Here is a 16,093-nt window from a genome sequence, read left to right on the forward strand (position 1 = left end):
CCCGCCAGCCTGAAAACGGCCCTCAGCCCCTCACCCAGACTGGCCAGGCACCCCAGTGGGGACCCCCACCCTGATCCAGGACACCCTTCAGGGCAAACCAGCCGGCCCCCACCCGTGCACCAGGCCTCTATCCTATATAGTAAAAGGGTAATATGCAAACTGACCCTAACAGCAGAAAGACTGGGAATGACTGGTCACTATGACACACACTGACCACCAGGGGGCAGACGCTCAATGCAGGAGCTGCCCTCTGGTGGTCAGTGCGCTCTCACAGGGGGGAGTTCTGCTCAGCCACAATCCAGGCTGATAGCTGCCAGTACAGCAGTGGTGGTGGGAGCCTCTCCTGCCTCCTCAGCAGCGCTAAGGATGTCCGACTGCAGCTTAGGTCTGCTCCCCGCTGGCAAGTGGACATCCCCCGAGGGCTGCTGGGCTGCCAGAGGGATGTCTGACTGCCAGCTTAGGCCCAATCCCAGAGGAGCAGGCCTAAGCCAGCAAGTGGTCACCCCCGAGGGGTCCCAGACTGCGGGAGGGCACAGGCCGAGCTGAGGGAACCCCTACCCCCGTGTGCACAAATTTTTGTGCACTGGGCCTCTAGTATAGAATAAAAAGAGAACATAATAGGAGTTAAAATCTGAAAAGTGAAGACCAGAGCTTTCACTAAAAAGGTAAAGTTGGGGAAATAACTCAAAGAGAGATGATATCTAATGTAAAGGGATCATTTTCTCAAGATCTGAATGTAAAGGAAGTACAAAGAACAAACTATTAAACTTGGGAAATAAGTAGTGAGTCACAAAAATTTACAGGTGAAATGAGGAAAAGTAATCAATAAAGATATAGAAGAAAATCAAACTAAAAAAATAGGGAGGAGAACAAAATATGACATAATTAGATGTTAGCTAGTATTTAATTAGGCTAGAATGAAACTGCATCTTAGTCATCCTTAGTACCTACAGCCTACAACACTGTGTTTAGCATATAGTCTCTCAATAAATAGTCTGTGAAGTAATAAATTCAGATTGAAGTCAGTGTTTCACTAGGCAATGAAACTGGCAAAAGTGCTATCCAGAATGAGTTATTTTAGAATATTTAGGTTTTTTTATTCACAAACCAGCTATACCAGAATCACCTGGGAGAAACTGCTTAGAAATACAGAATTTAGGATCCAGCCCTGACCTACTAAATCAGTTTATTAATCAGTATTTTCACAAGATCCACGGGGAATTAAAATGCACATCCAAGTTTGAAAGCACTGTTCCAAAGAATTCAGTCATTTTCCCAATTAAATTTGATTGGGGAACAGAGAAATAGAGAAAATGAGCCAAATTATGTCAAGATCCCTTTACACTAGTATCACTGATTCTATTTTGATAGTAAGTTATAGAAATTGGCAGTTCTATAAATTTGGGATAAAGAGAATGAGTCATGCTTATAAAAGGTGTAAAAGAAAAATACTGAATAATGCACAAATAAATTGATGAGAAAGTAGAGAATCTATTTATCGATATTGTGCATAATAATAATATCAACCAATACTTTGGCAATGATGACAATGGGAGATAGTGGAAAAGCCACCACATACAATGTAAAAATTCAATAGTAAAGATCTTTCAGGGAGGGGAAGTAGAAAATAATGAAGGATCAATTTACAAAACACTAAAGCAAAGATATAGAACTGTCAACAATGTTGTCACTGGTGTGTAGTTTAAGGAATTATCTGTACATGCTCAAAGTCACTAATTATCCGAGAGATGCAAATCAAAATGACAATGAAGTACCATCTCACACCTGTCAGATTGCTATCATCAACAAATCAACAAACAACAAGTGCTGGCGAGGATGCTGAGAAAAAGGAACCCTCGTGCATTGCTGGTGGGAATGCAGACTGGTGAAGTCACTGTGGAGAACAGTATGGAGTTTCCTAAAAAAAAACTAAAAATGGGACTCCCATTTGACCCAGTGATCCCACTTCTAGGAATATATCCCAAGAAATTAGAAACACTAATCAAAGGATATATGCACCCTATGTTCATAGCAGCACAATTTACAATAGCTAAGATTTACAACAGCCTAAGTGCCCATCAGCAGATGAGTGGATTAAAAAACTGTGGTACATCTACACAATGGAATACTACCCTGCAGTAAAAAAGAAGGAATTCTTACCATTTGCAACAGCATGGATGAAACTGGAGAGCATTACGCTAAGCGAAATAAGTCAGTTGGAGAATGAAAATTATCACATGACCTCACTCATTTGTGGAATATAATGAACAACATAAACTGATGAACAAAAACAGATCCAGAGACAGAAAAGCATTGATCAGACCGTCAAACCTCAGAGGGAAGGTAGGGGAAGGTGGGGGTAAGGGGAAGAGATCAACCAAAGGACTTGTATATATGCAAATAAGCCTAACCAATGGACACAGACATGAGGAGGGTGAGGGCATGAGTGGGGAGGGGAGTGGTGGTGGAGGAGGCAATGGGGGGATAAAGACACATATGCAATACCTTAAACAATAAAAAAAAAAATTTTTTTTAAAAGTGGAAAAAAATTATCTGTACAACTGCAAGAATCCTCATCAATGAACATCATTTTCCTACACCCTATTTCTCCACCCTCATGTAACTTCTTTTATTCTCTTTCACCCCTTTTTTCTTTTGCCTTATGCTTGACAAAGTATCCTCAGGAACTGCTCTAACAAAAAGTGCTCATGATGACAGAAATTATTGCCCATGTTCATTAATCAGTGTGAACAATGACTGAAGGAAAATGAATCCGAGGGGGGGAAATACTATCAGCAAAGAATTATTTGGATAGTGATACAGAAAAAGAATATCATACAAAGTAAAAAAACAAATCAATTAAGATCATTTCAGAAACCAGTTCAAGATCAGTAAAGATTAGAAAATATCAAAGAATTTTTTAAAACTAATAAATGAGGACACATACAGAAGATACAACTGATATATGAACAGTTGATAATGTAAAGAGAGTTAACGTAGAACTAAGGTGACATGTCTTAAGTAGGGCAATACCTAGAAAAAGAGGTGACTTGTAAAAGTGATAAATTTTTACTACCGCAGAAAATTTTACATATTTACATGCAAAGAAGTGGGATTCTGAAGGTGGATAATATTTTAATAAACACAGCAAAATTATTCATCCAAAATAGAGCCATACTCTGTCACTGATGACAATGTATTACATGACCCACAGATATGATAACTGATAAAACTATAAGATCTGAGGGATATTTTAGGAATAGGAAAATTATAATCCCTGTTCCCGTGGAACTTTTAGTCTGGACTCTAAAGGCAAATACAGAAACAGAAAAAGAAGCATGGAACAGACTTACAAATATTAGAGGGAAAGGGGAGGGGGGTGACCAGACAGGAAGAGATTAACCAAATAATTTATATGCATATATATATAACCTATGGGGATAGACAATAGTGCAGTGAAGGAGGGGGGGTGGTGCCAGGGACAGGGTAATACTTTCAACAATAAAGATAAATTTATAGAGATTCCTGGAGAGACCAAGATGGCGACATAGGTAAACACCGCAGACTGCTGCCGCAAACAACCTAAATAAATAAAAATTTAAAAGAAGAGCTATGAAGCTTATTCATATTAAGTGCTAAATTAAGGTAAAAAGTAAATAAAAGCAAGCAATAAAAATGAGGGGAAAAAGAAAATACAGAAATTCAGCAACTAATTATGTTTGCCTCAATACTAACAAAAAGGGTGCTCTTGGAACACATACAGAAATATATCTGAGTGGGGTAATAATCAAGAGAAGTGATATTTAAACTGAGTACAAAGCTTGGTAGGAAAACTGGGTACATTTAGGAAAATTTTTCTAAGCAAAAGGAACAGCATATTAAAAGACCCACAGTTGAGAAAGTGGTCTGTTTATGGGATGGAAGAAAGTCATTATAAAGCAGCCCAGGAGATGACTCTGAAGAGTAGAGAGAAGCCAGAGGGTATGTGCATAAACTACTACAACAATATTGGAAATAAATGACTCTAGCGTGGCTGAGTAGCAAGAGGACGTGGAGAGAAGTAACAGATCTGAAAACTACTTAGGAGGAAGTCAAAGATTTACTGACTTCATATGGATTGCTTGGTAAAGATGATTTGGTTTCTTTCTTGAACTATTAAATTTATTACGGCTCCATTTATGAAGATAGGAATACTAGAGGAGAAATAAGTCTGAAGGAATTTAGTTTCCAATATGTTCTAATTGAGAAGCCCATGAGACCTCAAAAGTGGAAAAGTCAATTGGTTCAACCAAAGTCATTAATTTACGCATTACAAATTTTTCAAGTGCCTTTTGAATTACAAATTATAGGTAGAGTAAAAATATCTTCGGAATTAAAATAGCTTCATATTATTCACCTGTGAAAATTGACATGGTTGGCAGAATAATGGCCTCCCAAAGATGTACTACTCACCCTAATCTACAATATCTGTGAAAATGCTACCTTACATAGCAAGAGACTTTGCAAATGTGATTAAGATTATAAATCTTAAAATAGGGTGATTATATTGAATTATCCAATTATATTGACCCAATTTCATTACATGTGTCCTTAGAAGTAGTGGTCACTGAGAGATATAGGCTGATGGAAGAAGAAGAAATAGAAATTTAAAATGTGGCTTTGAAGATGCAAGAAGGGAGCAATAACTCAAGGAATATAGGTGACTTTGAGAGGCTGGAAAAAACAGTCTCTCCAGGAACCAACTGAAGGAATGCAACCAGGTCAACACCTTGATTCTAGCCCAATCTAGATAAAATGGAATTTTATATAAGGAAATCAGTGTGCAAAATATAGTAGGGACCCAATAAATGTTTAACATTATAATTAAAGAGTGTATCCTTCCAGTATATTTTCTTGATATGTTTCTTCCTAAGAAATTCTGGATAAATAAAAATTTAGTGGCTTCAAATTTTGTGAATTTGTATCCTATTTAAGGGACTAGTAAGAAAAAAAACTTTGTCACTATCACCCCCTCTTTATAGTTAGATTTTTTATGTTGTATTTTCTTAAAATGGTCAGTTGCTAATTAGAAACTGAAGGAAGCAAAAAAATTAAGAACAATTCAATAAAAATGTCTAACATTTACAAAAGAGGTAAAAAAAATAGAAAAGTTTGCTTTCCCCGCCCCCTCGATTTTAAGCAGAATTTTTCAAACACACAAAGGCACACACAGACAAAATTGAAATCTGACAACTATTATTTCCAGTGATATAAAGTCTATGTTATCAAATATATGTATACTAGAGGCCCAGTACACAAAATTCATGCATGGGTAGGGTCCCTGCCAGCTGCCGGCTGGGGCCTTCCTTTGTACTGCACCACCCCCCTGGTGGTCAGTACACATCATAGCGAGCAATTGAACTCCTGGTCAGTTGAACTCTCGAGGGGACATTTTGCATATTAGATAAGCTAAAATAACGAGTAATTCAGTAATAACTATATTAAAGTATAATTTGTTTTTATAAAAACTAGTTTAAATATTGTGCTTTAATATGATCTTCCTCCCCTCTAAGAATCAGTAAGATAGTATAGTCATCTAGAACCTTCAGGCACATGTACAATTCTGGTCAAGAGAGTTTTCTGGCTGGCTATAGTTTTACTAATTTGAGCATCAAAAACATTCTCACTTATTTTAAAACTTCTTGATAGAGCTGAAAAAATATGAACTCTAGAATGGGACAGGTCCTGGGACAGTATTTTTTAACCTCCTTTGAGTGTTATCTCCTACCTTATAGGATTGGCGAGAAGGATTAAATTATACTACATACATATAAAGTGTGTAATACATTTGATAAGTGTTTTATATTCCACTAATTATTCTGGAGCAAATTCTTTCTATAAGAATAACTATCTTTTCTATTACTTAAAAAGTGGTACAAAGAACATAAATTGATCTATTCTTCATGACAGTGTCATCATGACAGTGTCCTCAATCACTATAAATGACATAAGGAGGGTGGCCATACTCCAGGTTTGTCTGGGACAATCACATTTATGCTTACTGTCCTTTTCATCCTCACTCATGCTCAAGTGGCCCAGTTTGGATGAAAAATGACATAGTGACCAAAGATAAAAAGATCTATTGAGATACTAGTTAGATAATTGTTCTCTTGTGCTTCCATTATCATCCTGTGAACTTATGGATATCTGTTGGTATAGAGACCCCACCTGATTGATTTTTTTTAATGGTGAAAATCATGGGTAGGGTCCCTGCCAGCTGCCGGCTGGGGCCTTCCTTTGTACTGCACCACCCCCCTGGTGGTCAGTACACATCATAGCGAGCAATCGAACTCCTGGTCAGTTGAACTCTCGAGGGGACACTTTGCATATTAGAGATATATATATATATATGATAAAATAAGCTAAAATAACGAGTAATTCAGTAATAACTATATTAAAGTATAATTTGTTTTTATAAAAACTAGTTTAAATATTGTGCTTTAATATGATCTTCCTCCCCTCTAAGAATCAGTAAGATAGTATAGTCATCTAGAACCTTCAGGCACATGTACAATTCTGGTCAAGAGAGTTTTCTGGCTGGCTATAGTTTTACTAATTTGAGCATCAAAAACATTCTCACTTATTTTAAAACTTCTTGATAGAGCTGAAAAAAATATGAACTCTAGAATTGGACAGGTCCTGGGACAGTATTTTTTAACCTCCTTTGAGTGTTATCTCCTACCTTATAGGATTGGCGAGAAGGATTAAATTATACTACATACATATAAAGTGTGTAATACATTTGATAAGTGTTTTATATTCCACTAATTATTCTGGAGCAAATTCTTTCTATAAGAATAACTATCTTTTCTATTACTTAAAAAGTGGTACAAAGAACATAAATTGATCTATTCTTCATGACAGTGTCATCATGACAGTGTCCTCAATCACTATAAATGACATAAGGAGGGTGGCCATACTCCAGGTTTGTCTGGGACAATCACATTTATGCTTACTGTCCTTTTCATCCTCACTCATGCTCAAGTGGCCCAGTTTGGATGAAAAATGACATAGTGACCAAAGATAAAAAGATCTATTGAGATACTAGTTAGATAATTGTTCTCTTGTGCCTCCATTATCATCCTGTGAACTTATGGATATCTGTTGGTATAGAGACCCCACCTGATTGATCTTTTTTAATGGTGAAAATTGTGTCTTAGTAATCTTTGTTATTTCAGTGTTTAATACAGCGGTTCTCAACCTGTGGGTCTCGACCCCTTTGGGGGTCGAACGACCCTTTCACAGGGGTCGCCTAAGACCATCGGAAAACACATATATAATTACATATTGTTTTTGTGATTAATCACTATGCTTTAATTATGTTCAATTTGTAACAATGAAATTGGGGGTCACAACATGAGGAACTGTATTAAAGGGTCACGACATTAGGAAGGTTGAGAACCACTGGTTTAATACCTTGCTTGGCATTTAATGACTGTTAAATAAATAATGATGGATTAGAATAGTATGGCTTTTTATCCTATAAGAAACAGCCTCACACCATCCTGTTTTTCCCCCAATTTATCTATAATAATAAAATTGTAATATGCTAATTAGACCAGATGTCCTTCCAGAGGGGTGACCTTCCGGACAAAGCCAGGGCTGCGAGGAAAGCCTGGGTCCGGGGTGCCAGAGTGAAGCTGGTGCTGGCAGCCAGGGAAAGGAAGGCCTACCTTTGCATGAATTTCATGCATCAGGCCTCTAGTATTTACATAAATCTTAAGAATATATGATGCTGTTTTATTTGAGTTCCTGTAACTACCTGGTTTACAAGCCTTTCCCTCTCACTCTCCCTTTATTTGTGCTCACCATGTTAGAAGTTACACAAAATTCAAGCCAGTTGGAATTAAATTACATGTAAAATAAACAGATTCTATAAAACAGCTTATAGGCTTTTGAGGCTCTTTGTAGATTTAGGTTTACTTTGCCTATTTTCCAAAGCTAAACTGGATTACAAAAACAGAGTAGAAAAATGTTTGTAGTAATATTTAATATAAACACTTACCCACTGGTGGCACCCGTTTTTTGGAAATATGAACATTTCTCTTCTCTTTACATGCTTTCATACTTCTGTCTGAATTTCTTTGTGACTTGTCTTGGGCAATAGGTGACATATTTATATTTTTATCTTTACCTTGTTCCATATCTTTATTGACTTTAAGTTTTTTTTTCTGTTTTTGTGTTGTAGTCCTTTTGTTTCCAGATGATTTTTCTGCATTTTTAGAATACATTTCAGTTTTTGTAGATCTATTTTCCATTTCATCTGTCAAAGCACAATTCCTACCCAGTTTTCTTTGATCAGAGGGCTGAGATTTCTCTAGTGGGTGAGCTTTGCCAGAATGTTTGTCATTTGTCAAAGTTGTAGGTGTTACACTGTGATGTTTTTCTCTTGACTTCTTACTTTGAAGGCGTGCAGTGCTCTCAGTAGGGGATACTGTGCTTTGTTTCCCAGGCACAGCCTTTCTTGGTATTGTAATCCAAGACTGACTGGCAAAACTATCTGATTCATCAATTATAAATTCATCCTCTAAATTCATATGAGTTGCAGGAGATGACTGAGGTGGAGCAGTTGCTATATGCCTAAACACAGGACTAAAAAAAGATATTACAATAAATAATAGCTCAAAAAAATAAAGCTTTACCTTAGTTCAGTGAAGAAAATAAAATAACCTATAAATAAAATATATGTATCTTTTAAACAGCAGTTCACATGTCTCCTCAATTTTCCTTTATCCTTTTATATTTTATATTATAGAAATATAAAAGGAAAGGTCCTTTTATATTTCTATAATATGATCACAATCATTTATAACATTAATGGGATCACAGAAATTTAGAGCTGGAAGAGAGCCTATACATCAAATAATCTGATGCCCCTCCTACCCATTTTATATTTATTTAAAAGTTGAAATCCAGGGATGTGTAAATATAGCCCAGGTACATTGACTAACAGCTCAAAAATGCATCCCATTATTACATATAATGTTATATTAAATTATATGTTTGTATAGATGTCTCTTTAGATTTCTTCTCATCTAAATTGGGTTTCCAGAACTAATTCCAATACGGTGTGGGGGTTTGACCCACACCAACAAACAATTCCCAGACACCAGTAACATATCTGAGAATTCAACTCAATTATGACACTATCCACCCAGAGAAAGTGTCATATGCCAAGGTTATGGGTTAAGCGTACAAGAGTGCCTGCCCCGATGCACACACACTTCAGATGCTGCCACAATCCCATACTACCTGTGTTTCAATGAGGTACAGACTGGAGGTTCTCAACAATCCCCTCCAGGTCAGAATGCCAATTGAAAGTCCAGATTGTTACCTGCACTGCTGACCAACTGGCTATATATGAGAGGTTCCTACAACCCCCTCCTTGGATTTGATTAATTTGATAAAACAGCTCACAGAACTCAGAAAAACATGTTACTAGATCACTGGTTTATTATAAAAGGACATAACTGAGGAAGAGCAAGAGGGAGGAGGGGTAAGGTATGTGGGAAGGCACTCTAGGCTTGTCCCATCTCTAAGTGTTCATGAACCAGGATGCTCTTGGACCCCATCCTCTTGGCTTTTCATGGAGGTTTCCTTACACAGTTTAGTAAATCATTGGTCACAGGTGATTGGCTCAACCTCCAGCTTCTCTCCCCTCCTTGAAGGTCTGGGGTAGGGCTGAAACTTTCAACATTAATCACAAGGTCATTTGCACTAGCAACTAGCTCCCATTCTCACCAAAGCTTTCCAAAATTCATCTCATTAACAAAAGACTTTTTTTTTTTTTAATAACTTTCAACACAGGAAATTCTAAGAGTTCTGGAGTTGTAAACCAGGAATTGTGACCAAGGTCCAAACATATATGAGAAATATATTTTAGTCATCTGATGACCAAATATTCATTTCTTATAAATCACAATATTGCAGTATCCAAAACAAGATTATTCTGAGACACCTTCAAGTCTAATATCGAAGAAAATACTACTAAATTATATTACACAAAAATTCATTCCAAGTATGAATAATTCACCCACATTTTCATGCATGTTTCAATAGTGTAATCATGGTAAATAAATAAATGGTGTATATCTAGAAAAATAAGTGCATTGGGATTAAGCATCACCTTTCAATTAGTTGGGAAAGCTTCCCAAAGAAGGAAAAAATTATTGAAAGGATGGTATCCCTCCAAAATTCATAAATTAAAACCTAATCCCTGCTCTAGCCAGTTTAGCTAAGTGGATAGAGCATGGGCCTGGGGACTGAAGGGTCCCGGATTCAATTCCGGTCAAGGGCACATGGCCAGGTTGCAGGCTTGATCCCCAGAAGGGGGCGTGCAGGAGGCAGCCGATCAATGATTCTCTCTCATCACTGACATTTCTATCTCTCTCTCCCTCTCTCTTTCTCTCTGAAATAAATAAAAATATATTTAAAAAAAGAAAAGATAAAAGAAAGCACTAGGAATAGTGAATAGTTAACATCTGACTACAGCAATTAAACATAAAATTAAGTTTACTCATTATCATTAGTTCATTTAAAAGAACATTAAAAAATACTTAATTATTTTTTGGACATAGGTATAATTAGCCCATAAGTGTAACATATTTGTATTAGATGGTGGGGTTAACATCCATAAATAAGGTAAAAGATTCCAGAGAGAGAGATCTCTACTATAAAACAGAGACTAGTCCTGGCCAGTTTGGCTCAGTGGATAGAGGGTCGGCCTGCGAACCGAAAGGTCCCAGGTTCGATTCCAGTCAAGGGCACATGCCCGGGTTGTGGGCTTGATCCCCAGAGGGGAACTTGCAGGAGGCAGCCAATCCATGATTCTCTCTCATCATGGATCTTTCTATCTCTCTCTCCCTCTTCCTTCCTCTCTGAAACCAATAAAAATATAAAAATATTTTTACAAATAAAAAAATAAGAGACGAAAGAATGAATTTTATTCATTCATCTAGTATGTTTTTATAAAACCTTCCTAACACATTCATTAACATTCTGATATATGTCACAGGAAATACAAAAGAAACTCTAGACTCCTGAAAAGCACTTATGTCTTAATCTATCACAAAATAAAAATAAAAAAACACATAAAATAGTTAAACTATAATGCAAGGCATGAAACTATTTTTAAAAAAATACTGGAGTTGGGACTCGTAAAAAAACTAGAAACCTAGCATGAACTTTAATTTTAAAAAAATAATAAAGAAAGATAGGCATATGACGAGGAAAAAGTGTGCCAAAGCAGGGACAACTACATATATGTATGACAAGTTGGTAGAAGGACAAACTAGGGAGAGTGAAGGCCTAGCTGACAAATGTGAAGTTTATTCTATAGACCAGTGGTTCTCACCCTCACAGTCACTGTATCTAGTTAACTCTAATGTGCAGCCACAGGTAAGAATTACTGTTTTGAAACTGTAGAACCACTGAAGGTTTTTCAGTAGTCAGAACAGGTTAAAATTTATTTTACAACTATTCTTTTATTAACACAAATAGAACAGAAAAAAGATTTAAAACCCTTAAAAATAAAATACACAGGCATCCTGACATAATTATATTTCTAAATATTGCCCTCATTCTTTGATAGCATACAAACTAGAAAGTGTTGATGAACAGAAGCAATGAAAGCTGAATAAATTTATTTTCCGTTACATCAAATTTAGTGTCTATTAAATAGTGGTTTTAGGGTGATTTACTGGTAAGAAATTACACTCTCCTTACAGATTAAGCATCACTTCAATTAACATCAGTGTCAATTAAAATTCACTTCTGGTTAAAAATAACATTCAGAATCCTTAGATATTGTTCTTCATGGAATGTGAAAGAAAAAATGTCTCAAAGGACAGTTTCTCAATAACTCACCTGGATTCACTTTTTCTTTTTAAAGTTTCTAAAAACAAGGAAGAAAAACTCTTTTTGGCTTGTGGTTGAATTTCATGGTTTGAACCTTGCATTATTTTCTGAGGTGTTTCTGGCGGGTTTCTCTCTTGTGGTCTTTCTGATACTTCATCCTCTATATCTGATACTTTATTCTCTGTTTCTACTTTCTTCAAAATATCTTTATCTTCAAAGTCTAACCTAAAAAGTGAAAAAGAAGGCAAGCTGAATGCTCCGTTTGTTGAGTTATGAGTTTTCTTGAACTCCCGCACAGTGACAACACAGACCACTTAAAATAATTTCCACTGAGCCTTTATTTAAAATTCATAAATGCTAATTTGCAACCCCTTACACTAAAAATGCAAGGCAAATCACTCAGAAAAAATAAGTTATATATTTGTCAATAGAAAAAAATTAAAAAGGTAAATCATACACCAATGAAATATATAGCTTATAGCACCAGTTCTCAAATATTTAATATAAATTTGAATCTTTTGGAGAATCTTATTCAAATGCAGATTCTCATTCAGTAGGTCCAGGACAGAGTCTGAGATTCTGTGTAGTAGATTCTCAAATAACTTCATTTTATTCAGCATCATTTCACTATAACATTGATGAGATGCCATAGGAACTTAACTTCTGTTTATATCAATTAGCCTATAGTAAAATTGGTTTTGTTGTACTTCATTTCACTTAAAGTCACAGAACCTATCAATGACATTTAGCGATGACTACTGTATTACTAGCAAGCTTCCAGATAATGCCATTGCTCTGATTCTTAGCCACAGACCACACTTTAAATAGCAAAATCTTAGAATGTATATAAGACCCTAGACAGAAATTACACTTATTGCACAGATAGGAGCAAAATACCTTGAATGATCTACTTTGCTTCTTAAAGGCCAGAGGGAAAGTCCCCCAAAATAGACATGAGTTTACCATAACTCATCCTTAATAATCCTTGTCCTTTGCTATGCTAGAAATGATCTGATATATACCTAACCTTGTAATTACAAAGAATGTAGAGAAATACAAATTGCTTCTCTTAGAAAGTTAGAAAGAATTTCTTATCAGGGGGAAAAAAGCATTTTCCCACAGACAATAGAAAAGTTATCCCCAGCTTCTCTGCTTCTCTTAAGTATACTTTAAGGCCTTCCTTATTAAATATAAATGGGATATATACTGAATATATGTTATATTCTTTTTATAACATGTTCATAATCCTTAATACTTACTGTAAAATATATAAAAGATTAAATTACATACTTTTTGATATAAAATGTGAAACTCTTTTGGTAGGATTAATATTTAAATTTTAAAAGTTCACCTTTTTTTGGTTTTAAGAGAAATCTCTGTACTTGAAGATAACACATTTACTGAATCTTCAAAAGTGTAGGTCTCTCTCTGTTGGCCAATAGACGAAACAGCATTTTGCGGTACCGATGTTTTTGCATCCAAAAGAACAAAAGGTGAACCAACAGATAAGTAAAATTCCTCATTGGCATCATTGTGATGATCTTTGAGTTTTTTATTTGACATTTTTCTTGAGTCAGGTGTTTTAGAACCAACATCAGTTGCCACAGTTTTCTGAGGAACCTCATGGGCTTGAACTAGAAAAAAATTACATGAAGATATTAAACTTTTAAGTAATATTAGAACCTTTTTAAAATTCATCAACAATTTTATTAAAAATAATTTTCAGAAGACTCAGATCATTAAGTTTATAATCAAAGGTCTACAAGTAAAATATATAAGTACATACTTTGAAAGTATTAACTTATGAAATTAATGAACTAAAATATGTATTTGGTTCACACTCTGAAGTTTGAAATGACGGAAATCCTAAAACAGAAAATTCATAATTTTACTGATAGTCAATTTATTTAAGATCTGAATAAATCTATACATGGCTGAAACAATAAAGTAATCTTAGAGAAATTAAGAAATTCAATCTTTAGGTTAAGAGTCAGTAAATTAGGGCAGTTAGATGAGCACATCTTTGTGTATGTAAAACACATATATAGAATAACAGATACAGATATATACACAATATACAGATATAACAAGTATGTGTGTATATAGAGATTATTTACATATATCTTTATATATACATGTCTCTATCTTTATATACCTTAACCTTCAAATATCAATGAAAAAGTAGAATGGCTAGGTAGTATTCATACTAATTCATACTCTTAAGAAGCAAAGATTAAAAATACAAGCAAAAATGACTTTTGATTTTGGAACAAGATGGCATAAATTTACTTTTTCCTGCTTTTCACTCTAAATACAACTAAATTCCCTGGTAATTATCCATCAAACAACAATAACAGAACTCTGAAAGCTAGAAGGAAGAATGTAATTTGCAGTTGTTCCTCAAGCCTTAAGGAACAACAGACAATGTGGTTAATCCCCTGGGTTTTGTTTATATTTCATTCCCAAACTGGGCTCTAGAGAGGCCTACAACCCAGAACGGCCCTTTGGTAAGAGAAGATGGAGTAGAGAACCCCCATTCTCTGACCAAAAGACTTAGAGAAGGAAAACACTCGGAAACATAATGGGAAACTCAAATTCCCACTCCACAAACCAGGCCTTGCAGTGCCAGGCCCTACTCCATAAGTACTATGGGGCAGGAGCAGCAGAGGAGCAAATCCCTGGGCCAAACCTGCCTCTGGACCAATCCAGTCCCTGCTTTAATGATCAGCCACTACTACACAGACCACTGGTAGAATTGATCCACTGGTAGTATTGACACCCCAGGTCATCACAGACCCTACGCCCAATGAGGGCACCAATAAAGACCCATTCCCTGCAGTTTCTGACCCCAACTTCCTTGGGTAAGGACATCAGGAAGCTTAAGAAAGCACCTTCCATCCACCCACACAGCACCAGCAAGCACTGAGCTGGAATCCCAGCATTATCAGAAAATTAAACAAACCACTGCTAGGACTCTAAACACTTAACTGTCATTGGAAATAAAATCCACAAAAGTAGACAAGAACCTACACGTTAAAGCAAAATTGGGCAACTATGTACTACAAGAAAAGATTTAAATGCAATCAAGCATCTCCTTAATATAATAACCAAAATGTCAAGGATACATTCAAAATGATTCATCATACCAAAACCAGAAGAAACACAACCTGAACAAGAAAATAGAATCAGTAGACACAAATGGACAAAAAGGAATCAGATGTTGTAATTATTTAACTAGAATTTTAAAGCAAGCATCATAAAAAATGTTTTAACAATCAATTATCAATTCTCTTGAAACAAATGAAAACACAGAAACTCCCAAAGATACAGAAGTTACAAAAGAGAGACAGTTTTTTGGATTTTCACCATTCTTATAGGTGTGCAGTGGTATCTAATTGTTGTTTTAATTTAAAAGTCCCTAATAACAAGAATGATGAACAAATCAAAATCACAGTGAGGTACTACTTTACACCCATTAAAATGGTTATTATCAAAAGCAAAACAATGAAAAAATAAAATAACAAGTGTCAGTAAGGATGTAGAGAAAGTGGAATCCTTGTGCACTGTTGGTGGGAATGGAGGCAACAGCATATAACAGAGTAAAGACAATCTCTTCAATAAAAAGTGTTGGAAAAATTGGACAGATATATGAAAAAAATTGAAACTAGACCACCAATTTACACCATACACAAAAATAAACTCAAAATGGATAAAAGACTTGCCCTAACCAGTTTGGATTAGTGGATAGAGCGTTGGCCTGCAGACTGAAGGGTCCCAGGTTCGATTCCAGTCAAGGGCATGTACCTTGGTTGCCAGCACATCCCCAGTGTGGAGTGTGCAGGGAGGCAGCAATCAATGTTTCTCTCTCATCGATGTTTCTAACTCTCTATCCCTCTCCCTTCCTCTCTGTAAAAAAATCAATAAAATGTATTTTTTTAAAAAAGACTTAAATGTAAGTAGTGAAACCTTAAAAATCCTAGAAGAAACCATAGGTAGCAAAATCTCAGACATTGCTCACACCAGTTATGTTTGCCAGCAAATCTTCTAGGGCAAGGGAAACAAAGGGAAAAAATAAACAAATAGGACTACATCAAAATAAAAAGTTTCTGGTCTGGCCCATGTGGCTCACTGGTTGAGCATCAATCTATGAACCAGGAGGTCACGGTTCGATCCCTGGTCAGGGCATATGCCCAGGTTG

The 16,093-nt window shown here is 35.8% G+C and overlaps 1 protein-coding gene and 1 long non-coding RNA gene across 6 annotated transcripts in view; one reads left to right on the top strand and one right to left on the bottom strand.

Annotated features, from left to right (window-relative positions):
• Positions 1-1,254, top strand: part of LOC106726545 — a 10,652-nt gene extending 9,398 nt beyond the window's left edge. The window contains exon 3 of the long non-coding RNA XR_001362612.1: positions 1,240-1,254. This is a non-coding gene — a long non-coding RNA (uncharacterized LOC106726545). The remainder of the gene's footprint in view (positions 1-1,239) is intronic.
• The window catches only part of CENPC (centromere protein C), a 64,596-nt gene that overhangs the window by 35,885 nt on the left and 12,618 nt on the right, over positions 1-16,093 (bottom strand). For all 5 annotated transcript variants that reach the window (XM_005868887.2, XM_014541805.1, XM_014541804.1 and 2 more), the window contains exons 6-8: positions 13,247-13,529; positions 11,905-12,120; positions 8,045-8,631 (exon numbers count right to left, since the gene is read on the bottom strand). In XM_005868887.2, coding sequence (XP_005868949.1) covers positions 8,045-8,631; positions 11,905-12,120; positions 13,247-13,529 — 1,086 coding nt within the window. The remainder of the gene's footprint in view (positions 1-8,044; positions 8,632-11,904; positions 12,121-13,246; positions 13,530-16,093) is intronic.

Source organism: Myotis brandtii, unplaced genomic scaffold (assembly GCF_000412655.1).
Source record: "Myotis brandtii unplaced genomic scaffold, ASM41265v1 scaffold28, whole genome shotgun sequence".
Classification (NCBI taxonomy): domain Eukaryota; kingdom Metazoa; phylum Chordata; class Mammalia; order Chiroptera; family Vespertilionidae; genus Myotis; species Myotis brandtii.